The sequence below is a fragment of the Pseudonaja textilis genome, chromosome 1, assembly GCF_049901715.1.
Source record: "Pseudonaja textilis isolate UNSWEBS1 chromosome 1, rPseTex1.2, whole genome shotgun sequence".
In the NCBI taxonomy this organism is placed as follows: domain Eukaryota; kingdom Metazoa; phylum Chordata; class Lepidosauria; order Squamata; family Elapidae; genus Pseudonaja; species Pseudonaja textilis.
Genome location: NC_141990.1, coordinates 4694296 through 4722158, shown reverse-complemented (window position 1 = coordinate 4722158; position 27863 = coordinate 4694296). Strand labels below are relative to the sequence as shown.

Here is a 27863-nt window from a genome sequence, read left to right as displayed (position 1 = left end):
TGCAAGAAAATTTTATGTGACAGACTGAGCTAGCCGATGGCAGATAGATAGATCTCTGAATGAATCTGTGATTCTGTGAGCAACTCAAACTGCCTGCTTTGCCTGATTTTGGGTAAAAGTTGCTCTTTTTTATAAAAAATTGAATATTTATATAAATATTTATAATATTTACATACAAGCCATGCCCAGCCAGTCACATGACCAACAAGCCACACCCACAAATTAGGCCACACCCACAGAACCAGTTAGTGGTCCCTGGGATTTAAAATTAGGAGTTTGGTGGTCCCAGAGGTCCAAAAGGTTGGCGACCCCTGCTATAGCTTATATGGCCAAAATGATGCCCAAGAAAGTCACACTGTGTTCAATTGTTTTTAAGGTTTATTCAATAAAATTTTTTAAAAAAAATAAATTTTGGGGGGCAGAAACACCGATGAAGACACAACCCAATTCTAAAAAAAAGTGTTTGTGAACTTCTGTGGTTGTTATTATTTAAATTTTATTTTAATCTCCCCCAGGCTGGGTGGCTATAAAAATTTAAAATATGAATAGTGTATTGTAATATTATAATGATTTAATAATAATTCCAAATTGTGACCTTGAATTTGGGAGGCTGGGCAGAAAAAGAGACCTCGATATTCATTCCCAGTTTGCGCACATGTGTGCCAAGGCACAAGCAGTTGTCTGTTCCAAACTTCAAGAGATATATATACAAGTATTCCGGAAATTACCATTTGTCTTTTAGCAACCGTGACAAAACAACATTTCAAGATTGGGTGGGGCTACATGATGCAGGGAATCCTCAACTTACAACAGTTCACTTACTGACCGTTCGAAGTTACAATGGCACTGAAAAAAGTGACTTAGGACCACTTTTCACACTTAACGACCGTTGCAGTGTCCCCGTGGTCATGTGATCAAAATTCAAATATCCGAACTAGACTGTGTTGTGTCTCCATGTCATATACTATTTTTGCCACCAAAAAAGGCACCAGGTCTTATTTTCAGGGGATGTCATCCAACTGACTAGCCTCAATTGCGCACATCGCACCCGGCCTCCTTTTCGCGGTCAGAGGCCTTCAGGAACTTCTCCTGTGGCCGGCAAGGCTTTCCTGAAGGCCTCTGCAGCCAATAACAGACCTCAGGATCGATCCAGAGCTTTGGTCTCAGCTGCAGAGGCCTTCAGGAAAGCCTTACCAGCCTTGCTGGCTGCAGAAGAAATGGGCCGGCAAGGCAGGTGTCAGGGTGTGCGAGGCCTGGCTACAACTGTCCAAAGGTAAGTAGTAGGGCAGCTCCACACACACCCTTCCCCACCCTTGCTTAATTTTTACACGTGCACCCTGGAGTGGGCGGGATCTTAATTAGGGCTTATTTTGGGGAGAGGGCTTATATTGGGCACATGTGTAAAAATCAAGCTAGGACTTATTTTCAGGGAAGGTCGTATTTTCAGGGGAAGAGGGTAATATAGCCGGGTATATGCATAACTTTTTATTTATTTAGTCATGTTTGTTTAGTGTATATTGGAGAGCTGTGGGCTGTCAGGATTCCGGCAGTTACCCCCATTTAAATCATGAGTCTTGAGCCAAACTTCCAAAACTTAAAAAGGATTTATTGTGAGTTAACATGCCGGCATTGCCCGGGTGTAGCTGACTCTGAGGCACATAATTCATTGTCACCCTTGACCCTGGTTTTCCCCACACCCTCTGGGTGTATCGTAATTCATATTCTCCAATGGGACACATACATAGCCCAGAGTCATCAATCATGCTCTCCAGGTAGAATTTTGCATGACAGAAACTTCTGTCACCTAGTTACTATCTTTGAAAATATTTATGGAATGCAGTTTCAGTTTGCAAGCAGCTGCAATGCTCCCCCCTCTCTTTCTATTGGCAACACTAAAAAGACCAGAGAAATATCTTATGAGTTGACATAGGCAATGAAATTTCATTTTAATATATGTCGATTAGTGTATATTCAAAGAGACAATAAACTTGTTCTAAGATGCTTGGCAATTGGTTCAACATTTATGACAGTTGCGTAACCCCTGGAGATCCGCTTCTGACAAAGCAGAGTCAATGGGGAAGCCAGAGTCGCTTAACGACGGCGTTGCTCACTTAACAACCACAGTGATTCACTTAACAACTGTGGCACAAAAGGTAGCAAAACGGGGGAAAGCTCACTTAGCGATTGTTTCATTCACTTAGCAACAAAAATGTTGGTCTCAGCTGTGGTCTTAAGTCGTGGACTAGCTGTAAATGCATTCAATAGAAAGCCAAGGAGGACATTTTTGGGGACTTTCAGCTGAAAACGCATTCAAGCCAAGAGAAAAGTAATTTCAGTTTAAAAGAGGGTCAAAACCTCACAGATGATAAGAGGACGTGAACGTTGGTCACCAATTTCACCCCGGGTCGTTTTTTGAGAGAGCGCACTTTTCCTTCCAATTTAGATTTTAATACAGTGATTGGGGACCAAGGGAACTTATTAAAACATATTTTAATCTATAAAAGCCTCGCACAAAAGGAAGAGCAGTTGTCACAGAAAGGGAGGCAAAATCCTGAAACTCAATTTAATTTCTGCCCGCCGGCAAAACCTCATCAAAGACTCCACGAGATCATCAGAGAACACACTTTAAACACAAACACACACACATACACACATGCACACACACCAAGAGTCTTAGACCTGTGGAAACTGTGCCAGATAAGACATTTTCTCCCCCGTGAGAAACTTATTTTTCCATCTCGGAAAAAAATAAAATGTGAATCGATGCTCAACGGATTAGAACAGACTGACTTCCAGCCTCGAGATATTTATCCTTTAAAATTGGACAGGAAAAGACAGCATGGAGAAATAAACGTGTAGCTGATATCATGGTAAGAAACAACTCTCAGAGACATGATTTATTATTATTATTATTATTATTCAATCCCCAAAGGAGTCCAGGCCAATGTGTCATACGCTTCGTTCATTTCTTGCCATCTAAGGCAGAGGTCTTCAAATGTGGCATATTTAAGACTTGTGAACTTCAACTCCCAGAATCCCCCAGCCGGCATGCTTTAAGGGAGGGGGGACTTCCACTCCCGGAATCCCCCAGCCAGAAGGCTTTAAGGAGGGTGGACTTCCACTCCCAGAATCCCCCAGCTGGCATGCTTTAAGAGGGGAGGACTTCCACTCCCAGAATCCCCAGCCAGCCTGCTTTAAGAGGGGAGGACTTCCACTCCCAGAATCCCCAGCCAGCCTGCTTTAAGAGGGGAGGACTTCCACTCCCAGAATCCCCAGCCAGCCTGCTTTAAGAGGGGAGGACTTCCACTCCCAGAATCCCCCAGCCAGCCTGCTTTAAGAGGGGAGGACTTCCACTCCCAGAATCCCCAGCCAGCCTGCTTTAAGAGGGAGGACTTCCAGTCCCAGAATCCCCAGCCGGCATGCTTTAAGAGGGGAGGACTTCCATCCCAGAATCCTCCAGCCAGCCTGCTTTAAGAGGAGGACTTCCACTCCCAGAATCCCCAGCCAGCCTGCTTTAAGAGGGTGGACTTCCATTCCCAGAATCCCCAGCCAGCCTGCTTTAAGAGGGAGGACTTCCACTCCCAGAATCCCCCAGCCAGCCTGCTTTAAGAGGGAGGACTTCCACTCCCAGAATCCCCCAGCCAGCCTGCTTTAAGAGGGGCGGACTTCCACTCCCAGAATCTCCCACCCAGCCTGCTTTAAGAGGGAGGGCTTCCACTCCCAGAATCCCCCAGCCAGCCTGCTTTAAGAGGAGGACTTCCACTCCCAGAATCCCCAGCCAGCCTGCTTTAAGAGGAGGACTTCCAGTCCCAGAATCCCCCAGCTGGCATGCTTTAAGGAGGGTGGACTTCCATTCCCAGAATCCCCAGCCAGCCTGCTTTAAGAGGAGGACTTCCACTCCCAGAATCCCCAGCCAGCCTGCTTTAAGAGGAGGTCTTCCAGTCCCAGAATCCCCAGCCGGCATGCTTTAAGAGGAGGACTTCCATTCCCAGGATCCCCAGCCAGCCTGCTTTAAGAGGAGGACTTCCAGTCCCAGAATCCCCAGCCGGCATGCTTTAAGAGGGAGGACTTCCAGTCCCAGAATCCCCAGCCGGCATGCTTTAAGGGAGGGTGGACTTCCATTCCCAGAATCCCCAGCCAGCCTGCTTTAAGAGGAGGACTTCCAGTCCCAGAATCCCCAGCCGGCATGCTTTAAGGGAGGGTGGACTTCCATTCCCAGAATCCCCCAGCCAGCCTGCTTTAAGAGGGGAGGACTTCCAGTCCCAGAATCCCCCAGCCGGCATGCTTTAAGGGAGGGTGGACTTCCAGTCCCAGAATCCCCCAGCCGGCATGCCTTAAAATGGACGGACTTCCACTCCCACAATTCCCCAGCCAGCATGCTTTAAGAGGGGTGGACTTCAACTCCCAGAATTCCCCACTGCATTGCTGGCTGGGGAATTCTGGGAGTTGAAGTCCACCCAATCTTTAAAGGGGCCAAGGTTGAGAAACCGATCAAAATAATCCCCACTGACAATGCAGCCAATGCAGATATCCACCATCACCGCAACCATTATCAGCAGAATTGGGTTCCCGTCGCACAACTCACCTCTCTCTGCTCACTGCAGATCTTACAGAACCAAATGGGCCGTTTGTGGGGACCCCCCGGCGTTTCTATGCCACACTTTGTGCAAACTTTCTGGGGAGACAGAAGAAAAAAAAATCAAAATTCTAAAACCTGGTGATACCAGGTGGGACGTGGAGGAGAAAGCATCAATCTCTAAAATTGCGGGAAGATGCCCTGCCTCCTGCCAAGGAAGAATTTGAAATCTATAAATATTAATTGCTAAAAAAAAACCACCCCAGATTTCCCTCCAAGTTTCTTGGCGGTCCTCAACTTACAACCACGATTGGGCCCAAAAATGTCTGTTGCTAAGCAAGGCAGTGTTTGAGCGAGTTTTTCCCCCATTTTACCACTGTTCTGGACACCGTTGTTAAGCGAATCACTGCACTCGTTTAAAGTGAATCGTGTGGTCCTTCAGCAAATCTGGTTTCTTTGGCGGAAGCTGGCTGGGAATGTCACAAAAGGGGATCATGGGACGCTACAACCGTCGTAAATACGAACCCGTTGCCAAGTGCCCAACTGGTCAGGTGACCACAGGGATGCTAGAATAGTCATAATTCTGAAACATGGTCATAAGTCTTTTTTTTTTTCAGTGTTGTAGGTTCGAATGGTCACTAAACTCTAAAAACTGTCTTGGTTAACAACGGAAATTGGGGGTTCAGTTGTGGTCGTAATTCGAGGACTACTGTATTAACCTCGGATCTGAAGTTTCCTTCTAGATATTGGAACTTCAACCCCAACATATTTTTCCACAATGCACCTGAGGTACCCTTGTGTGAGACTCAAATTCAGGTAGTCCTCAACTTACAACATTTCATTTTTTTTTTGAAGATGTTTCACTTCTCATCCAAGAATCTTCAGCACTGCCTGGATGGTGGGGAATGGAACAGCTGGTCATTTGCATCCTTTTAGAGGGTCGTTGAGGCCACCTGGAGATTTATTTATCTGTGTCCTCAGGGTCACCTGAGTGGTGCAAATAGGTGCGGAGCCTTCTTGGAACTGCTGAAAGGACTGTGATGTAGAAAGCGGGATATCTAGTTTGCACTACTAAGGTTACCCCGAGGACACAGATAAACCTCTAAGTGGCCTCAATGACTTTCTAAAAGGATGCAAATGACCAGCTGTCTGCAAGGAGTATAAATCCTTCCATTCCCCACCATCCAGTCAGAACTGAAGAAGCTCCTCGGATGAGAAGCGAAATGTCTTCAAGGAAAAGCCAGAAAGTCCAGTTGCCTCTTGAAAAAAGCACCTTTGGGACAACCAAGACCTGGATGATTTGAGAATCTCCCACGGACACACACGTTAAAATGAAATTTCGATCTCCCCTAATCGGACTGAGCCCAGAACGAACCACCAAGGCCTTCGTGCTTCCCGTCTCTTTCCCTCTTCTGATTTCCAAGACCAGCCAGCGAAAAAAAGAGAAAGAACTAGCCGTTGTTGTTTTTTTTCCAGCCATCTGGACAAGCTGAACCAGCCCGCGGGGCAAAGTAGTTCAGAAAGATTTCAAAAGAGCTGCAGGTCCCCAACAGAAGGAATACAATCAAACGGAAGGCTCAATAAAAAGAGAATTTAAAAGAAGAATAAATCAATGTCCACAGCGAGGTGGAATAGCCATCTCCCTCGCGCAGCACCTGTAAATTAATGCCGCCGGCTGTATCCGCAACAGGCGTGGATAGGATGCTGAATAGCCACAGGAGGTTGAAAAGAGTCGACCAGTGGGCAGTCTCAGCCAAAAAAAGGTTTAGGCAAAGAAAAACCAAATGGCTCAACAGCAGTAACTGCGAGAGGGATCAGAATACAGACTACGAGGGCCGTTTCATATACAGGGTGGTGCAATCTCTTCTTAAAAACTTCCAGTGTTGGAGCATTTACAACTTCTGGAGAGAAGTTGTTCCACTGATGAACGGTTCTCACTGACACGAAATGTCTCCTTAGTTCTAGGTTGCTTCTTGTTGAGGTAATTCCCCTTTAGGAGAATGAGCGCATACAGGGAGACGTATCTGAGAGAAGTGTTTGAATAATACACACACAGCACACAGATACACTGTACAGTAAATGTAGGTTTTTACTTCCAGAAAGGTTTAAGCAAAGTCCAAAATAAGCAATCCAAAGTCATTCACAAGTAAATCAGTCAGTTTTTCAATCCAGGGATAATTCAATAACAAAGTCCAGTGTCAAAAACAGTTCAGTAACAAACTTACATCAAATCCAGTAATATCAGTCAATTAGAAGAAACGGAGCAACGGCAATACTTTCGAACAGAAGGAAACAGAGATACTCACTCTCTTCTGAGACTAAGACTAAGACAATACAAGTTTCTGGCTCCATCTTATGGCTGTTTGAAAAACCACACCTAATTACAGTTTTGCATTTTCTTAAAGTTACAGTTTTAAAATGTTTATCCTGGTTTATATATTTCTAACCCAAATACCTGTTGGGTGACTTATATTCCTAACATTTCTCTCTCCTGGATTAGTTTCCATCTGTTGTTTCTTGTCCTGCCTTCAGGGGCTTTGAAGAATAGCTTGACAAGCTCGACAACTCCAAGGTCTGGGAATCCTGGCGGACAATCACTTAAACATGAGCCAGCCGTGTGCTGCAGCAGCCAAAAAGTCAACACCGTTGTTCTGCCCCTTATTTACTACTAGCTGAATATAAGGCAGACAGATAACTCTACAAAGCATCCATACAAAGTTTCTTTATTGGGTCATCGGGTATCCTCATACATAACTCACGGTTACGTCGAGAGTCATCTCGACGTCCAAATCTTTGCATAGCTGAATTCATAGTGTAAAAGGATCGTGCTCTTTTCATTCCCACATGATGGAGCAAGGCTGCTGGGGTCCAGGCAAGAATGAAGGAACCTCCCCCAACCCACCAAGGCTCAATTCAGTGACCAATCAGGATTACAGATGTGAACCCCATGACATGGACTACATTTCCCAGGATGCCTTAACTACATTTACCGTGATGCATTCTCTTAAGGGGACAGCTCCCAATTCCTAATTAACTGTCTCAATTCCCATTACCTATAAACTGTCTGGACAGCACAACAGTCCTTAGGTTTTGTTTTCACGATGTAAAAAAGAAAAATGTTGAAAGAAAGAGCGCAGAGAAGAGCAACAAAGAGGATTAGGGGACTGGAGGCTAAAACATATAAAGAACAACTGCAGGAATTGGGTACACCTTAGTTTAGTGCAATGAAGTACTAGGTGAGACACAATAGCAGTATTTCAATATTTGAGGAGCTGCCACAAGAGAAGAGGGGGTCAATTTATTCTCCAGAGCAATGGATGGTACAAGACCAATGGATGGAAACAAGTCAAGGAGAGATGCAATCTAGAACTAAGGAGAAATTTCCAGACAGTGAATTTTGAGCAACCAAATGGAGCCACTGCACCACTCGGTTACTAAATGAATGGCTGCGGTGAAAGCAAATTCAGACAGCTTCCTGAATGATTTTGCCCTCTTGTTCAGAACCCAATTCCAGTTTTCTAATTTTGCTTATTATCTCTGTCAAAAGACGATCGTGCTAAATTGCATCTGGATACCAAGCCTTCCCTCTTGTGGAGCTTATAAAATTGGGAAATCCACTAACCCTTTTTCCTTTGTCATTATTATTTATATATACAGCATTAAAAAAAAAAAAACCTTGCCGTATCACCCCAGAAACAGCACTTTTCCTTCCCTTCAGAAAGGCCAGACAGAGAGAATAAATAAATATAAATCAATAAATAACATTTCTGCCCGGAGATTATTGACAGTTAATTAAAACGCCATTTATTTATTTTTTACAAAATAAAAAATAGAACAAAATAAAATAGCCTCGGGGATCATCCGAAATGTTAATTTTAACAGTTCAACGGGAGGACCAAGAATAATTAGAAGGCTGTTAATCTGTAGCCTAATTAACTGCAGAATTTCTGCTTTGATTGATATCGGCTGTCAGAAGGAGGGGAGCAGGAAGAGGCACAGGAAAATGGCTAGAAGACCTGCTCATCCACTCGGAGAGTGAGGAGGTTGGGGAGGAACATAGGCCAGTCCTGGAGTCTGGGGAAGGCTCTGAGGAGGGGTCTGCGTCAGAGGCAGAGATGGAGCTGTCCGACAGTTATCAGTTGCCTTTGGAGTCAGAGATCAGTGAGGCAGAAGAACAGCTGGAGCCTGTTCCCAGGGTGCGCATGCACAGAGCTGCCCGGAGAAGGGAACAGCTAAGGAACAAGGGTTGACTTGGGAGTAAAGGCTCAGGTGGACGGTGAATGGCCCCTCCCACAGGGAATAAAAGAGGAGCAAAAGGGGAGGGGTGTTTGCAGGAAACAATTAGTTCAATTCATTAGGGGGAACATCCGTTCCTGACTCCTTTTCCAAGTATTGCCTGCTACAGAGTGGCGTTCGGAAGATATTGGCCTGGCAACTCTCCAAGCCTGATCAAGGTCTGTTAATTGTGAAATCTCTTGAAAGACTGTTTGCCGGGACTTGGCCGGAGAGGAATTTCCTTTAATAACCTAAATAAAAAGGGTTTTATCGGAACGAGGAGTTGGCCTCATGATCTCGGGAAGGCTGGGTCAGAACAATTCAATCCTAACCAGCTCAAGATTGACTAAAGCAATACAGGGTAGTCCTCAACTTACAATAGCTTAACGACCATTCCAAGTTACAACGGCACTGCAAAAAAGGGACTTATGGCCATTTTTCACAGTTACCACCTTTGTCACCACCCAATGGTCACATGATATAATTCAGTTGCTTGGCTACTGACTCATATTTACAACCATAGCAGTGTCCCCGGGGGTCATATGATCCCTTTTTGCGACCTTCTGACAAGAAACATCAATGAGGAAGCCAGACTCACTTAATGTGATGACCCAAAGGGGTGTGGCACAAAGGCAACCCAGTCAGATAATCAGTAGGAGTCCCTTTATTAGCTCCAACTTTGCCCCCAAAGTCCTGGTTACCTTCTGGGCTGGAGAAAAACTCTCCCAGGAACAGCCTTGGGCTGCAGAGAATCAAGTCCAAAACATGGTCAACAAAAACTGTAACTATAAGTCCAATCAAGGCAAAATGAGGTGATTAGTCCGGCAGGCAGGAGCAAGAATTCCAGATGTGAAGGCACAGCAATAACTCAACATGGTTGGGAGGACGCCAGGAACACAGATAAGCAAAATCAACACAAGATAAACTCACATTTGTTCCCAGCAGCCATTGCACTCAGCATGCATTTCTTTTAAACTCTCATTCCCAGGTGTGGCTAATGAAGGGAATCAGGGCCCTTTCCTCCTCCGTAAGCCACACAAACAGCGTTGCTCTCTTCTCTGTTCCTCCCTGCGTACCCTAACATGAAGAGGGGGTGGGCCTAGGTCTTCCTCTGAACTCCCTCTCCCTTGTTCTATCCTCTCCCCCTGCTCTGCCCAGCCTGACTTTGCCCTTCCCCAATTTCCTCCACAGCCAACGGAGCCACACTCCTTGGATTCAGACTCCAACAGGGGCATGACAATTAACAGCTGGGGTTACTATCTTATCAACTGCAGGGATTCACTTCACAGCTATGGCCAGAATGGTCATCAAACGGGGCCAAAACTCCCCGAATCAACCGCCTCTCTCAACAACATAAATCGTAGCCGTAGAGTCGAGGACTACCTGTACTGCAACGGTGGTTAAGTGCTGCCGTATCTTCGAACGGTCGCTAAAAATGAAAGGGTTGTTAAGTCGAGGACTCACCTGTGTTAAGATCGGCGTGGGAAGAAGCAGAATGGCCGGCATATTACCAGAATCGATTGCAAAAAAACAAAACAAAAATTCCCAACGCGCCTTTCAAAAGTCGCCCGAGCCAAGATAAGTTTCCAAAGGACACCTCAAAATATTTTTCTAGGCCACACCTGAAACCGGGGGTGGGGGGTGGGGGTTGAAGTGGGCTAACTTACCTTTTTGCAGTCTTGGCAAAACACTGCCGTGCTCCCCCAAAAACCCAGGCCTTCCCCGCAGAGCAGGCACTGGGACGACCCATTGCCCAGGACGTTTTTCTGCATGTTCTCCAGCCGTTCCACCAGGCGCCTGCGAGGCAAAGAGACTCCTGTCAAAACAGCCGATCCAACCGACAACTGCGGTCGTTAAGTTAGGAACCCAGTTGTTAAGCAAACCTGGCTTCCCTCGTTGACTCTGCTTGCCAGAAGGCCGCGAAAGGGGATCACGTGACCCTGCAAGTGTCATAACTACAAGTCAGTTGCCGAGTGTCTGAATTTTGGTCGTAAGAGTGAAAAACGGCCGTAAGTCACTTTTTCCCATGCCGTTGGAGCTTCAAACAGTCACTGAACAAACTTCTAAAGTCGAGGACTACTGTGCAAATCTGAGACAATCATGCGACAGTCACCTGCTTAATGACTTCCAGGAGTTACGACTGTAATTCTGGGCGCCTCCCAAACCCCCTACGCATGTGCATGCAATCCCCATCCGCCCACCCCCATCGCCCCCTTACCTGCACTGCACCTTACAGCTGATTTTCAGCCGGTTTGAGGCCTTTTTCAGCCTCCCAAAAGCTTGAGGAAGGCTTCTGCAGGGTTTGCAGGCCGAAAACCAGCCCCGTTTCGCCACTTCCGATATTTTTGGAAAAACAGGAAGTGACGAAAGGGGCCTATTTCTCAGCCTGCAGAAGCCTTCCTCAAGCCTTTGGGAGGCCGAAAAAGGCCTCAAACGGGCCAAAAATCAGCTGTGAGGCACGCCCAAGCCCAGTGAGGTAAATTTGCCTGCAGCTCGCATGCTGGCACAAATGGCTCTGCGTGCCATAGGTTCACCATCATGGATATATAGGGTTTCCTGCCTGAGCAGGGGGAGGTTGGACTAGAAGACCTCAAAGGTCCCTTCCAACTCTGTTATTCTGTTCATTATGCAGTTAAAAACGGTCTATGGTACGTGATTTTCTTTTGTCCTGTGTTATATTCATTCGCTTTAAAAAAAGAAAAAAAACCTTTCCATGAGTGTTTTTTCTTTCTTTGACATTGTAAATATTTTTATCCTAATTATGTGCTTCCTTTTCTTTGAAGCGTGTGTGTGTGTATATACACGTACATACACACACATATCCCAATTATCTCAGCTTTCTTTTTCCTGTGTTGTCATTATTTTAAAAGCAATTATATATATATTTTTTTAAATTAAAAAACAGACCCTCCCAACACAAGCACTATAAGGCTGCAGATAAAACAACTGTTTTCATCTCCAATTGCACACAAGCGTGTGCAACCTATGGGAGGTCTAAACACAATCGGGTGAACGTGCAAGACTTTACGGCTTACTTCTTCCAGGCCAGAACTAATAATCTCTGCTATTTTTCTCAAATCCCTTCTGCCCGATTTAATGCCACCGACCTTGAACGTTAAAAGGTTTCCAAATCCTTTAGCAGACAGATAAAAGAGATAAATAGCTTTCATCCACAGACCCAGACAATTACAAAAGGTATGAGTGACTGGATTTTTTTTTTTAAACCTGTTTAAAAAAAAAAATCCAGCTAGGAAAATGGTTGTAATGGATTCTACCCACAAGATTCAAAGTCACTTTAGCCTCGCCCCAAAATACAATTTTTCAGGGACTTAGTAAGTAGAAAAGAAAAACGTTCCTCGGAGCAGCTACCCCGTCCATGGCTAAAGATTTCTCAGCAGCAAATCCTAGGTGTCTTTACTTTAAGGTTCTAATTCTTTTTAGAACTGTCACCCTGGCTGCTTTTTTTAAAAAAAAAGGTTCAAATAGTGCAGAGCATTAACCCTGCTGAATGCTGCAGGATTATTATCTCAATTATTTCCAGAAGGTAGAAAGCCGGCTACAAAACACAGCTTAGCCATTTATCTTTCAACCAGACAAGCTCATGACCTGTTGGCTCATCCATTAAAAAGACGACGTGACTAGAATGAACAGTTAGAATTGGTTAGGTAGAATGTACATACATACATACATATACATACAAACATACATACATACATACATGTATGCATGTTTATGTGCAGGTGCGCATATATGCGTAAGTATATGTATTTATATACACCAGATAGACACTAGATAGACTAGATAGATAGATAGATAGATAGATAGATAGATAGATAGATAGATAAGCAGAGATAAGAGGAAGAAGAAGTAGAGAGAGAGATGGATGGATGGATGACGAGGCAGAGAGGAATAGATAGATAGATAGATAGATAGATAGATAGATAGACAGACAGAGACAGACAGACAGAAGGAAGGATGGATAGAGAAAGGCAGAGATAGATGGAGACAGATAATAGATACAGATAGATAAGATAGATAAATAGATAGACTAGACAGAGAAGGATAGATAAAGAAGCAGAAAGAAAGATGGAGAAAGAAAGACAGAAAGAAAGAGAGAGAGAGACAGAAAGAGAGAGAGAGAGAGAGAAAGAAAGAAAGAAAGAAAGAAAGAAAGAAAGAAAGAAAGAAAGAAAGAAAGAAAGAAAGAAAGAAAGAAAGAAAACAGACAGGCAGGCAGGCAAGCAAGCAGGCAAATACCCTATTCTCTTCTGCTCGATTATGTCCAGCTTCTCTGCTCTTTGGATGACCGCCAGAATGACCTCCATTTCTTTCGAATCCAGAGCTTGCATCTTCCTCTGACGGTCCGTTTGGAAAGTGTGCACCGACCAACCGGTGTGAAGCCTGCAAAGGAAACAAACTAGTTTTGAATTTTTTTTTCCCCAGCCAATCGGGGTTTCTGTTTCTTTAAAGGCAGCGTTTGCATACCTAAATGCGGGTTGGCTCGAATTTACGACCATTTTTTAAATTTCTATAAGAGATTGAAGAACCATTTGTCGGAAGTGGCGTAGGGTTCTCCTGTTCGAGCAGGGGGTTGGACTAGAAGACCTCCAAGGTCCCTTCCAACTCTTGTGATTCTATTAAAACCACTGCAGCATCCCCAACGATGGTCGCATCATGACTAAAATTCGGACGCTTTGCAACTGTCTCATATTTATGATGGTCGCAATGTCCCAGGGTCATGTGATCCCCGTTCTGACCCTGGCTTCGTCAAACTTAATAAAACACAAACTGAATTTAAAAGTAAAACCTTTTTTTAATGCCACGCTGGGAATTATTTGCATTCCTAGCCAAAACACATAAAACACAGTTCTTCCAGATAAGAGCACGCTGTTCAGTGCTGTTGAATGCTGCCAAGAAACAGACGTCCAGAATTATTTCGCGAGAAGAATTACTACACTCCTCTGCTCAAAACAGAATATCTTATATCACCAGGCTTGAGATGTTGGGCTTGGACAACCTTGAATTACGCCGCCTACGGTTGGACTTAAGCGTAGTACACAAAATTATCTGCTACAATGTCCTACCAGTCAATGACTACTTCAGCTTCAACCGCAACAATACAAGAGCACGCAACAGATACAAACTCAATGTCAACCGCTCAAAACTTGATTGCAGAAAGTACGACTTCAGCAACAGAGTAGTCAATGCCTGGAATGCACTACCTGACTCTATTGTTATATCCTTAAACCCCCAAAACTTTAACCTCTGTTGACTGTTGACCTCATCCCATTCCTAAGAGGTCTGAAAGGGGCGTGCATAAGTGCACCATCGTGCCAGCTGTCCCTGTCCTATTGTCCCCATTTATTCGTACCTCTTTCCTGTATTCTTACTCATGTTTATACTTATACCTATTATCTTGTAAGCAATTGACAAATCAAATCAATAAACAATTGATAACAACATAACATAAACCCAAAAACTCAGAAGAGCTTCACGAAGGACTCGGAGATTACTGAACTACCTTGCTTCCTGCAAAGCTCTTCGTCATTGGGGACTGACTTTTATCCCTGATGGGAGGGGCAATCACCTCTCAGCCTTATTCCTGAGTCACTCCTTCTGCTTCAGCTGCTCTTGCCTTCTAGCAGCTCTGCGCATACGCACACTGGGAACAGGCTCCCCTTCTTCCTCTGCCTCGCTGCTGCCAGACTCCGAAGGCTCTGAAGGCAGCACCCCACTCCCAGATGGTCCTGGCCCCCCCCCTGCATAGGATGCAGGACCCTCATCTGAGTCCTCCCCAGACTCCCTGACGGGTTTCCTTTCGTCCTCACTATCCGATACCTCTGCCGTCCGCACCGGCTGCCGGCGAACCACAACAATCCATTTTGCGACCTTCTGACAAGCAAAGCCAATGGGGAAGCCAGATTCATTCAACGACTGTGGCCAGAAAGGTCGTAAAATGGGGGCAAAACTCACAATCTCGCTTAGCAGCGGATATTTTGGGCTCAATTGCTGGTGTAACTCAAGGACGACGTGCAGATCGTCTCCGAGACGCCCCCATCACGCCTTACAAGCAAGATTGAGCACGTTTCCATGAAGGAATGAGGGGAAAAAAATTCCAATTATGATCACGATTTGATTAAAGGATGGGAGAAAATTACAGATCCACCTACTTGGCGCGAAGGGCCAGGTGTCGGTCATTGGGACAAACCCACTGGTCATTCCCATTGCCAAAAATGGTTTCTGCCATGGATCAGTCAGCCCTGGGCCTGCGGAAAATGGAGTTAAACCTGCAGAGAGAGGGAGAGGGAGAGGGAGGAGAGAGAGAGAGGGAGGGAGAGAGAGAGGGAGAGGGAGAGAGGGGGAGGAGGAGAGAGAGAGGGAGGGAGGGGAGAGAGAGAGAGGGAGGGGGAGAGAGAGAGAGGAGAGGGAGGGAGGGGAGGGAGGGAGAGAGGGAGAGGGAGAGAAGGAGGGAGGGGAGAGGGAGAGAGGGAGGGAGAGAGGGAGGGAGAGAGAGAGAGGAGAGAGAGAGAGAGGGAAAGGAGAGGGAGAGGGGGAGAGAGAGGGAGAGGAGAGAGAGAGAGGGAGAGAAGGAGGGAGAGGGGAGGGAGAGAGAGAGGGAGGAGGGAGAGAGGGGAGGGAGAGGAAGAGAGGGGAGAGAGAGAGGGAGGAAGGAGGGGGAGAAGAGGGGAGGAGAGGGAGAGGGAGAGAGGGAGGAGGGGGAGAGAGGGAGAGGGAAAGGTAGAGGAGAGAGAGGGGAGAGAGAGAGGGGATAGAAGGAGGGAGGGGGGAGAGAGGGAGAGGGAGAGAAGGGGGAGGGGAGAGGGGAGGGAGAGAGAGAGGGAGGGAGGGGGAGAGAGAGGGAGAGGGAGAGAGGGAGGGAGGGGAGAGAGAGAGGGAGAGGGAAAGGTAGAGGGAGAGAGGGGAGAGAGAGGGAGAGAAAAAGGAGAGAGGGAGAGAGAGAGGGAGAGAAGGAGGAGAGGGGAGGGAGAGAGAGGGAGGGAGGGAGAGAGGGAGAGGGAGAGGAGAGAGGGGGAGAGAGAGAGGAGAGAAGGAGGGGGAGGGAGAGGGGAGGGAGGGAGAGGGAGAGAGGGGAGAGAGAGAGGGAGAGGGAAAGGTAGAGAGAGAGAGGGGGAGAGAGAGGGGAGAGAAGGAGGGAGGGGGAGAGAGGGAGAGGGAGAGGAGAGAAGGAGGAGGGGGAGGGGAGAGGGAGAGAGAGAGAGGGAGGGGGAGAGAGAGAGGAGAGGGAGAGAGGGAGGGAGGGGAGAGAGAGAGGGAGAGGGAAAGGTAGAGGAGAGAGGGGGAGAGAGGGGAGAGAAGGAGGAGGGGGAGAGAGGGAGAGGGAGAGGGAGAGAAGGAGGAGGAGGGGAGAGAAAGAGGAGAGAGAGAGAGGGGGAGAGAGAGAGGGAGGGAGGGGAGAGGGAGAGGGAAAGGTAGAGGAGAGAGGGGAGAGAGAGGGAGAGAAAAGGGAGAGAGGGAGAGAGAGAGGGAGAGGGGAGAGAGAGAGAGGGAGGAGGGAGAGAGGGAGAGAGGGGAGAGAGGGGGAGAGAAGGAGGGAGGGGGAGAGAGGGAGAGGAGAGAAGGAGGGAGGGAGAGGGAGAGAGAGGGAGAGAGAGGGGGAGAGAGAGGAGGGAGGGGGAGAGAGAGGAGAGAGAGAGGAGAGAAGGAGGGAGGGAGGGAGAGAGAGAGGGAGGGAGGGGGAGAGAGAGAGGGAGAGAGAAATAAATTATTTTAGAGAAAAAGTCATTTTTATTTTTATAAAAATTTTATTTGGGTTTTCACAAAACATAATACAAGTAAAATTTCTTTTTTGAGAATAGCATGGTCCCGGGTTATCACTTCTCCATACAGACACAAATTCAATTTCATATTCATCTTTGTGTTCTGTTCCATATCTTATTACTAATTTAACATTTTCTCAATAATTTTTCCCTTCCCTTAGTTTTCTCAATCTTACTCTTAATTATCTCGCTCCTTTCTAAATTCAATTATATATACCTTAGAAAAAGTTATTTTTAGAATAGCATAGCATAGAATAGAATAGAATAGAATAGAATAGAATGGAGTACAATAGAAGTAGAATGAGCTGGAAGGGACCTTGGAGGTCTTCTAGCCCAGCGCCCTACTCAAGCAGGAGAACCTATACCATTTCAGAAAAGTGATTATCTAGAGCAGAGGTCCCCAACCACCGGTCCCGGACTGGTACCGGTCCGTGGAACAATTTCTACCAGGCCGCCGGTTTGCTGGGCGCCGCCATCTTGTTTTGATGAAAAAGTGCTTCCGGTGAGCTTTTCCGGATAGAAAGCGGCGTTTGGGTGCTGAAGGAATCCTCGCGCCTTAGTTTCATCGAGGGGGGGTGGCTTCGAACAAAACTAAGGTGCGAGGATTCTTTCAGCACGCATGGCAAGGCGAGCCGAGCGACCGTCCCAAAGCCCATCAACACAGGTACAAAGGAGGAGTTGAAGGTGGCGGGGAGAAGTGGAGGACGGCTGGCTGGCCGGTCGCTCGGCTCGCCTTGCCATGCGTGCTGATGCCGGTACCGGGCCATGGATGATTTTGTGATGCCGGTACCGGGCCGCGGCACAAAAAAGGTTGGGGACCACTGATCTAGACCAAGGGTCTCCAACCTTAGCAACTTTAAGACTTGTGGACTTCAACTCCTAGAATTCCTGATCTAAGATGAATGGAGGAGGAATTCTGGGGAGTTGAAGTCCACAAGTCTTAAAGTTGCCAAGTTTGGAGACCCCTGGTGTAGACTCTTCTTAAAAATACCCAGTGATGAGTCTAGAGTCAATCACTTTTTTAACATTTCAATAAACCAAGGGTCTTCCAAACTTGGCAACTTTAAGACTTGTGGACTTCAACTCCCAGAATTCCTGAGCTAACATGACTGGAGGAAGAATTCTGGGAGTTGAAGTCCACAAGTCTTTAAAGCTGTCAAGTTTAAAGACCCCTGTAATAAACCAAGTTTTCACACAAGTACAGGCAGTTCTTGACATACAACCAAAATTGAGCCCGAAATTTATGGTGCTAAGCAAGACAGTTAAGTGAGTTTTGTCCCATGTTATGACCTTTCTTGCCACCATTGTTCAGCGAAGCCCTGTAGTTGTTAAGTTAGTAACCTGGTTGTTAAGTGAATCTGGCTTTTCCCCTTTGCTTGTCAGAAGGTCGCAAAAGGGGATCACGTGACCCCTGGGACGCAGTGAACGTCATAAATGTGAGTCAATGGCCAAGCATCTAGATTTTGATCAAATGAGCAAGGGAATGCTGCAAGTCGTAAGTGTGAAAAATGGTCGTAAGTCACTTTTTTTAGTGCCATGGTAACTTTGAACGGTCACTAAATGTTGTAAATTGAGGATTAGCTGTATAAGAAAACAGTTTGGAGGAATAAGCACGGAGTAAATTTTACCTCAGTTTCTTGATAATTTTTTCCCTAAAAGGGGGTGATTTTACACCATTAGAGCAGGGAACAGGTAGTCCTCAACTTACGACCATCATTGCCCCCCCCCAACATTTCTGTTGTTAAGCGAGACAGTTAAAGGGGTTTTACAACCCATCTTGCCACAGTTGTTAAGTGAATCACTGCGGTTGTTAAGTTAATAACACAGTTAAGTGAATTTGGCTTCTCCATTGATTTTGCTTGTCAGAAGGTCACAAAAATGGAACACGTAACCCCGGGGCACTGCAACTGTCATACATGTGAGTCAGTTGTCAAACATCTGAATTTTGATCACACACGACCATAGGGATCCTGGCAAGAGTTGCAAGAGGAAGGAAGGAAGGAAGGAAGGAAGGAAGGAAGGAAGGAAGGAAGGAAGGAAGGAAGGAAGGAAGGAAGGAAGGAAGGAAGGCAGGCAGGCAGGAAGGAAGGAAGATGGAAGTTAGGAAGGAAGGAAAATGGGAGGCAGGGAGGGAGGAATAGAGGGAGGTGATAAAAGGAGAGGGGGGAATAAAGGAAAGATAAGAGTGTAAGGAAGTAAAGAAAGAAACAAAAATGGAAGAAGGAAGGAAAAGTGAAGAGGAAGAGCAGGAGAAAAGGAGGGAGGGAGAATGAAGAAAAAAGGAAGGAAGGAAGGAAGGAAGGAAGGAAGGAAGGAAGGAAGGAAGGAAAAGTGAAGAAGAGAGGGAGAAACAGAGGGAGGGAGAACAGAAAAAAGAAGGAAGGGCGGGGAGGGAGGAAGGAAGATAGGAAGGAAGGAAAAGTTGTCAAGCATCTGAATTTTGATCACACCACCACAGGGATGCTGCAAGAATTGCAAGTGGGATAAATGGTCATAAATCACTTTTTTCAGTGCCGTTGTAACTTCAAACAGTCAGTAAACGAATGTTTGCAAGTTGAACACTTCCTGTATTGTTACCACAAATCCAACATAGATGTATCCGTGAAATACTTTATTGTTTTGTTCGTTCAGGTGTCTGATTTTTGCCTGTGGAAAAATATATTCTCACACATTCTTTCTTTTTTGACAAGGAAAAGGCAAATAATATTCAAAAGCCAGCTTTCCTTCCTCTTCCAAATGGCCAAGGCCGGTTTCTGCCCAACTGCCTCACCCGAGCAGCATTGAAACTACAAATAGTTTGTCCTTGGTTTCTTTTGCAGACAGGAAAAAACACATTTTCCAGACTATTCTGTTCCCAGGCTGAAAAAGGCTCCATTCTGGCAGTCAGAAGGAAGTGAGGAGAGAGAATCTTAGCCCCTGATTCCCAGCACCAAAAATGCACCCTTCCATCACACAAGACCAAAACAGGAGGACTGTGCTACTTACAATGTTTAAATTTAAAACAGGGTTTTACAAATTTGGCAACTTTAAGATGTGTGGACATCCATTCCTAGAATTCCCCAGCCAGCCTGCTTTAAGATGGCTGGACTTCTATTCCCAGAATTCCTCAGCCGGCTTGCTTTAAGATGGCTGGACTTCTACTCCCAGAATCCCTCAGCCGGCATGCTTTAAGATGGCTGGACTTCTACTCCCAGAATCCCTCAGCCGGCATGCTTTAAGATGGCTGGACTTCTACTCCCAGAATTCCTCAGCCGGCATGCTTTAAGATGGCTGGACTTCTATTCCCAGAATTCCTCAGCCGGCATGCTTTAAGATGGCTGGACTTCTACTCCCAGAATTCCTCAGCCGGCATGCTTTAAGATGGCTGGACTTCTACTCCCAGAATCCCTCAGCCGGCATGCTTTAAGATGGCTGGACTTCTACTCCCAGAATTCCTCAGCCGGCATGCTTTAAGATGGCTGGACTTCTACTCCCAGAATTCCTCAGCCGTAATGCTTTAAGATGGCTGGACTTCTACTCCCAGAATTCCCCAGCCGGCCTGCTTTAAGATGGCTGGACTTCTACTCCCCAGAATTCCTCAGACGAATGCTTTAAGATGGCTGGACTTCTACTCCCAGAATTCCTCAGCCGGCATGCTCTAAGATGGCTGGACTTCTACTCCCAGAATTCCCCAGCCGGCCTGCTTTAAGATGGCTGGACTTCTACTCCCAGAATTCCTCAGACGGAATGCTTTAAGATGGCTGGACTTCTACTCCCAGAATTCCTCAGCCGGCATGCTTTAAGATGGCTGGACTTCTACTCCCAGAATTCCTCAGCCGGCATGCTTATTTCCCTAAAAACCCTGTGGAAAATAAAACTGCGTAAGGCTGTAGTCCTCATGAGAGTGCAGTGCAGGTTTAAGAGGCCGCGGGGCTTATGTGGTTTCATCTTGACGGGAGAAACTGGCAGAATTCTCCTCAGCTTATTACTTTCGTTATTTTACCACCAATTTTACCACTTTAAGCTGCCCAGAGTCACCTTGTGGTCAAGATGGGTGGCATATAAATAAATTGTTATGACCTGCTTCGTCACAACGTCCCATGGGGCTCACCTTTCTCAGCAAATATCCCTCCTCCTAAATATGACCTCAAAATGGCCTTTTTTCATCTTTTTGCAGCCTCACCCTACCATTATTTATTTTTTAGGGGGCAGAAAGGGGTTTTATATTCCCAAAGGATGAGTAGGAGGCCTTCTTGGAAATAAACAGGATGCCAAAGGACAGAGTTTAGCAAACTAGCTTCCTCTGGCTTTTAAACTCAAAGGGAAGTTAGTAGAAACTGAGGCCAGAGTAAAGGAGATGTTGACCTTTTATTACTTGGAATAAAAGCCAAGAGTCTCGCAGGACAGACACACCAGCCAGAAAATCAAGCAGCTTTAGTCACGCAGTGGAGAAAGGGAACCCATCAAATTAATTTTGCATGGTTTGTCTCTATCCTGCATTGGTGTAGAATATATTAGTTTTGAGATATTAGACGTCCCCATCTTTGACTGGGGAGACCTTATAATTCTCTTCATTGAATTATCTTTTGCTTTTTAAAGCAGGTGACGGGAGGGAGGGAAGGAAGGAAAGGAAGGAAGGAAGGAAAGAAAGAAAAGGAAAAAAGAAAAAAAGAAAGAGGGAGGGAGGGAGGAAGAAAAAAGAAATATAAGACAAGAAAGAAAGAGGGAGAAAGAAAAGAAGGAAGAAAGAAGGAAGCAAAAGGAAAAAATAAAGAAAAAGAAGGAAGGCAGGAAGGAAAGAGAAGAAAAGAAAGAAAGCGAAAGATATAAGAAAAAGGGAGACAAAGAAAGAGAAAAAAGAAAATGAAAAAACAAAGAAGGAAGGAAATAAGAAAGAGAGGAAAAGGAAGGAAGGGAGGAAGAAAGAAAGAAAGAAAGAAAGAGAAAGAAAGAAAGAAAGAAAGAAAGAAAGAAAGAAAGAAAGAAAGAAAGAAAGAAAGAAAGAAAGAAAGAAAGAAAATGACAGGCAGGGAGAGAGGAATAGAGGAAGCCAATAAAAGGAAAGAGGGAGGGAGGAAAGACAAGAATGAAGGAAAAGAAACAAAAATAGAAAAAAAGGAATAGGAAGGAAGGAAGGAAAGAAGATGAAATAGGGAGGAAAGAAGGACAGGAAGAGATAGAGGTCAGAAAAAAGGAAGAATAAATATGGAAAAAGGAGGGAGGGAAGCCAGGACAGGAAGACAGGTAAGGTAATACCAAATGGAAAACTTGAATCTACCCAGACTAAATTCCAGGCCTGGTTTTGCACCTACCCATCCCAGCTTCCTTGCCAATACCTGGGCAACTATGATTATGCCAGGAAGTAACCATGGCAACCTGGACAAACAAGCCCTGGTTGCTAGGAAGAGGCCACAGCAACAAGCAGCCAGGAGATTAGAGTGAAGGACCAGACATTCATCCTCACCCCACCCCCATGAAATGGTATCTCCAGGTGCTTGGACCGCAATTCCCAGAATCTCCAAGAAATGGAAAGCTAGGGATTCTGGGAGTTGCAGTCCCAGAGGCTCACTTTCAGAAGCATAGCTCTAAGGAGAGTAGAAAAACATGGTCACAGAGATAAAACCCGGCACTGCCATTTTTATTCTGTCTCTTCATTGGCTTTTGCATGACTACAGCCTTGCTGCCGCCCCCACCACCACCTCCTGAACGTGTTTTATTTTATAATTTATTTAGCTACAAGTGGTCCTGCCTTACAATCATTCATTTAGTTATAACGGTGCTGAAAAAAAGTAGCTTAGGATTGTTTTTTAGGACCGTCACAGCATAACACCCTCTTTGCTTGATCAAAATTCAGACATGTAGTAATTTGTAGTAGCCATTAAGATCCTGTAGATGGCATGAGCAGCACACTGCGGAGTCTACCTATATGGGCTTCTTTGCTTTTTGTACGATCTCATTCTCCATCTTGGGTCGGAACTTTCCGGACTTTCCAAACTTATAGGTGATCTCATTTTACTAACACCGCCACTATTCTTAAGGATTGGTTGGGAGGTTTCACCCATGTGGTATCTATTCTCCAATCCTTATGCTGTATCTATGTTGCCTTTTGCTACTTGTAAAAACCCTATAAAATGTCAGTCAGACATCTTGGCACCCTGCCCAATGACTGGTCTTTGAAATCCATCACAGACACTTGGCAACTGACTCGTATTTACGACAGTCACAGTGTATCCCCTTTTGCGACCTCCTGACAATGGGAAAGCTGGATTTGCTTAACAACCGTGGGACTCACTTAACGACTGCAGTGATTCGCTTCACAACTATGGTCGTAAAATGGGGGACACCTCACTGAGCAACCGTGATTTCCTTAAGAACTGTGAATTGCTCAACCACTGTGACAAGAAACGTCGTGAAATGTGGCACAACTCACTTAGCCAGCCCCCTCCCCAGCAATGGTGGAAGCCCGATTCGCTTTAACAACCATGGGACTAATTTAACCACCACGACCCGCTTAACAACCATGGCAAGAAAAACCATCAAACGGGACCAAACTCAGCATCCTCGTGGCCACGTGATTGAAATCCAGACGCAGACCGACTCATATTTATGACGGGGTTGTGCGATCCCCTTTTGCAACCTCCTGACAATGGGGAAGCCAGATTCACTTAACAACCGTGTGACTAACTTATCGACTGCGGTGATTTGTTTCACAACTGTGGTCATAAAATGGGGCGACAGCTCACTGAGGAACCATGATTTGCTTCAGAACTGTGATTTGCTCAACCACTGTGACAAGAATCGCCATAAAATGCGGCACAACTCACTTAGCCAACGCCTTCCTTAGAAATGGTGGAAGTCCGGTTCGCTTTAACAACCATGGGACTAACTTAATGACTGCCGTGACCCACTTAACAACTGTGGCAAGAAAAATCATCAAACGGGACTAAACTCAGCATCCTCGTGAACGCGTGATTGAAATCCAGATGCAAACCAACTCATATTTACGACGGGGTCATGCAATCCCCTTCGGTGTTCTTCCGACAAGCCATGAGGGAAACCCGATTGGCTTAACAAGCATGGGACTCACTGAACGACTGCTGCAATTCCCTGAACTTATGGCAAGGAAAGGCATCCAATGGGGCAAAACTCGCTTCACAGCTGTCCCGCTTAACACCAGAAATCTTGGGACACTTACTCCTGGTCGTAACCCAAGGACTCCTGTCCCCATCAGTTTAGCTGCATAATCTTTGCAAGGCTGAACTTTGATCGACTCTACTGAAGCTCAGTTGCTCCAGCCGCCTCCTGGCTTGTTTTCCTGCAGCAACAGGTTTGCAAAGGCGGAGAGGGAGAGAGAGAGAGAGAGAGAGAGAAGCTTTGCTTCCCAACAAGGAAATTTGACTTTTGGAAAAACAAAAAGCGAGCAAATAAAAACCCGAGTTTTATTCGGGCCTTTTATTTACGGGGGAAAGAGTCCCGAAAGGAAGCAAAAAAGGCAAAGCGAAGCTTTCGTTACTTTCTCTTGCTTATTAAAATATTATTTTTAAAATTAAAATTAAGAGAGAAAAGCAAGAGGCAGGAAGAGGGTTTTTGGGGCGCTTTGCACAAAGAGTGCACAAAAAAATAAATAAATCCCTGGGTGATTTAAGGTGGGGGCGTCCCGTCCTCCCGCCACATTTTGGAGAAGTGCCTTTTGCAAAAAGGACGGGGAGGGGGCGAGAAGTAGGAATTTTGCATGGCCCTGACACACGTATTGCACGCTCACCTGAAGGCTGGAGAGGAGTGCATTACAACCCGCACCGGGCCATTTAGAGGAGGGGGCGTCCCGCCAGATGTGGGAGAGAGAAAAGTGCCTTTTGGAAAAGGACAGAGAGGGAGAAAAGTAGGAATTTGGCACGGCCCTAACACACGCATGTATAGCACACTCAACCTGAAGGCTGGTGAGCCCACCCCCCCCCCAAGAGACGGGTGGGGGTGCCTTTTCAAAAGAACCGGAAAAGCCAAAGGTGCACGCCTGACACTCCCATCTGCACCACCTAAGCCTGAGGGGGCGGCTTTCTGAGGTGGCGCCCCCCCCACCATTTAGAGGAGGGGGCGTCCCGCCAGATGTGGAAGAGAGAAAAGTGCCTTTTGGAAAAGGAAAAGGGGCGGAAAGTTGGAATTTTGCAACGTCCTGACGCTCTCACGCATTGCACACTCACCTGAAGGCTGGAGAGTTGTTTGCCTGAGGGAGGGTGTCGTCCAGGAGCACCAGGAGCGTGCAAGACCCCCCCACACACACACGACAGCAACGCTTCGCAAAAAGCAAAAGAAAAAGTAATAACCAAGGCTGCTAACCATTAAATAAATACAGGGGCCAACCGTCCAAAAGGCGGACAGTGGCTGGGCGGGTGGCAAACTCCGGGCTGGATTCCCGGAACGGATTGCAGCTGTCAGGAAAGGCCAGGTGAGATAGGTCGGCTTACCCAGCCCAGTTGTGTGTTGTTGCGAGTGTGTGACAGCTGTGCAGAGGGGCCAAAAAGGAAGAGGCCAGATCCGGCCGGGCAGAAAGAAGGAAAAGTGACTCAAAGGGGTGGACTTCCATTTTCTTTTTCCTCTTATTGTAAATAAGTTCATGGAGGTGCTAAATCCTTTCCTTGCAAGGGAAGAAAATAAATATCATATTTCACAGGGAGTCCTCGACTTATTATCACAATGGAGCCCCCAAATTTCCGTTGCTAAGCAAGACAATTTGTAAGTGAGTTTTTTAAGGACCTTTTTTTTGCAAAAGTTGTCAACCAGTGCGGTCATTAAATGAGTAACACAGTTGTTAAGTGAACCTGGCTTCTGCATGGACTTGGCTTGTCGCAAAAGGGAATCACATGACTCCGGGACACTGCAACTGCTGTAAATACGAGCCAACTGATAAACGGATGGATTTTGATCACATGACCATGGGGAAACGCTCCAAGGGTCGTAAGTGTGAAGAATGGTCGTAAGTTACTTGCTTCAGGGCCATTGTAACTTTGAATGGTCACTAAACAAAATTGTAAGTCGAGGACTACCCTGTATTAACCGCTTACTAGGTACAATTTATTTTTAGAGATGACCTTGGGAGAAAATCTACAGTAGAAATAAAACAAATTATAAAAACTGAAGACTAACCCAGGAAAACAGGAAATAGTGAGAAAGAAAATCAAGATTGCCTCTCTTTGACTTTTTTTTTGGTATTAGAAAAAGAGAAGGAAAAATATTGTGAAGCTTTCAAGATGTTTCTGTATATTCTCTTCTATTGGAACTCACACAAAAAAAAATCTAGTTTTAATTTTAAAAGGAAGAAGTAGCTATTTTAATCTAGTTGTTCCTTTTAAAATTAAAACCAAAAACGGGAGCACATTTCCCCAGGTTTCCTAATCTCTCACGTCCTCTCACATACGATTTATGGTTGAAAGTAAATACAGGTAGTCCTTGACTTATGACCACAACTGAGTCCAAAATTCCTGTTGTTAAGTAAGACAGGTTTGTTGACGGATTTCAAAGATCAGTCGTTGTGCAAGGCGCCAAGATGTCTGACTGCTTGGGCAGCGTTTATTCTTTTATACCATTTTTACACGCAAGGAAGAATAACATAGATACAGCGTTAGGATTGGAGAATAGATCTCACATGGGTGAAACCTCTCAACCACATTGGCACAACCTCCCAAACAATCCTTAAGACTAGTGGTGATGTTAGTAAAATGAGATCACCTATATATATGTCTGGAAAGTCAGGGACTTTCCACCTTCACCAAGATATAGGGAATGAGATCCTGAAAGTAGCCAAGGGAGCCTATATAAGTTTTAAACACTGCAGTTTGCTGCTAGCATCTGGCGCCATCTATAGGATCTCCATAGCTACTACAGTTTGTTAAGTGAGTTTTGCCCCATTTTGCAACAATTGTTAAGTGAATCCCTGAAGATGGTTAGTTTAGTAAGCCGCTTGTGAAATGAATCTAATTTTCCCCACTGATTTGCTGGTCAGGAGGTCGCAAAAATGGATCACATAACCTTAACCACAAGAGTGATAAATGTGAGTTAGTTGCCAAGCATCCGAATTTTGAACCCATTGACCGTGTGGGAATGCTGCAATGGTCGTAACTCTGAAAAACGATCCGAAGCCACATTTTTCAGTGCCGTCTTAATTTTGAACGTAATCACTAAACAAACGGTTCAGAGGCGGTGAATTCAGCCAGTTATGAGTGATTCTGGAGAACCGGTAGAGGAAATTTTGAGTAGTTCGGAGAACTGGCAAATACCACCTCTGAGTGGCCCCGCCCCATCTATTCTCTGCCTCCCAAGTCCCAGCTGATTGGCTGGGTCTTCTTTGGTTGATTTGCACAGGAGAACGGAGCTGGAAAGCAGGTTAAGTGGGGTGGGGAGGGAATGGAGATTTTCCTTCCCCTGCCATGACCACCAAGCCACGCCCACAGAACCCGTAAGTTAAAAAAAATGGAAATCCACTACTGGAAACTTTTGTAAATTGAGGACTACCTGTATATTTTATTTTTTCCAGATTTTGTTCTATTGTACTTTTATTAATTTATTTGATTCTTTTTGTTAGGTTTTATTGTTTTATTTATTTATTCATTATTTTAAATATGATTTTACATTGTGTAAGCCGCCTCGACTCACCATGGGCGAATAGGTGGCAATATAAATTCAATAAATAAATATATATCAAAGGTTTCTGGGCACGTAGCTAACTTGTTATGCATTTAACCCACATTCATGTTAGGGCACCAACAGAAAGCCAGATTTGGGTTCATTTTGTCCACTCCGTGAATCTTATTGAGACAGCTGCCCTACACAGCAATTGTGCGGTTGCAAATTTTCGCTTGCTGAATCCCAATGTTCCTCATATGCAGACAGTTTACAAATGTCTCCCAAATGTCTGTTCTTATTATAAAGGACCCCCTGGGGGGAATTCAAAATGCAGGGATTTGCACTCCAACGGAGCTCGAGGGGAAAAGCATCTGTTATCAAGTTTTAACTTTTAAAAGATTTGACTTTTTAATTGGGCCATAGATCTCCACAGCTCAAACTCCAGTTCATTAAACACACGGCACTTTCCCTGAGGATCAATTCATCAACCCAGGGACCTTGCAACAGGGGTGGGCTTCAAATTTCTCAACAACCGGTTCTGTGGGCTTCAAATTTCTTAACAACTGGTTCTGTGGGCATGGTCTAATTTGTGGGTGTGGTCTGGTGATCATGTAACTGGGTGGGCATGGCTTGTTTGT

General features: G+C 45.5%; 1 protein-coding gene across 2 annotated transcripts in view; it reads right to left on the bottom strand.

Moving 5' to 3' along the window:
* RPH3AL (rabphilin 3A like (without C2 domains)) overlaps positions 1-25097 on the bottom strand; it is a 38491-nt gene extending 13394 nt beyond the window's left edge. Inside the window, exons 1-6 of one of the 2 annotated variants that reach the window (XM_087925015.1) lie at positions 24807-25097; positions 24371-24458; positions 15022-15138; positions 13109-13252; positions 10519-10648; positions 4586-4675 (exon numbers count right to left, since the gene is read on the bottom strand). In XM_087925015.1, the coding sequence (XP_087781141.1) occupies positions 4586-4675; positions 10519-10648; positions 13109-13252; positions 15022-15098 (441 nt within the window). In that variant the 5' untranslated portion in view covers positions 15099-15138; positions 24371-24458; positions 24807-25097. The remainder of the gene's footprint in view (positions 1-4585; positions 4676-10518; positions 10649-13108; positions 13253-15021; positions 15139-24370; positions 24459-24806) is intronic. The other variant, XM_087925009.1, reaches the window with a different exon arrangement.
* Between the last annotated feature and the right edge of the window lie 2766 nt (positions 25098-27863).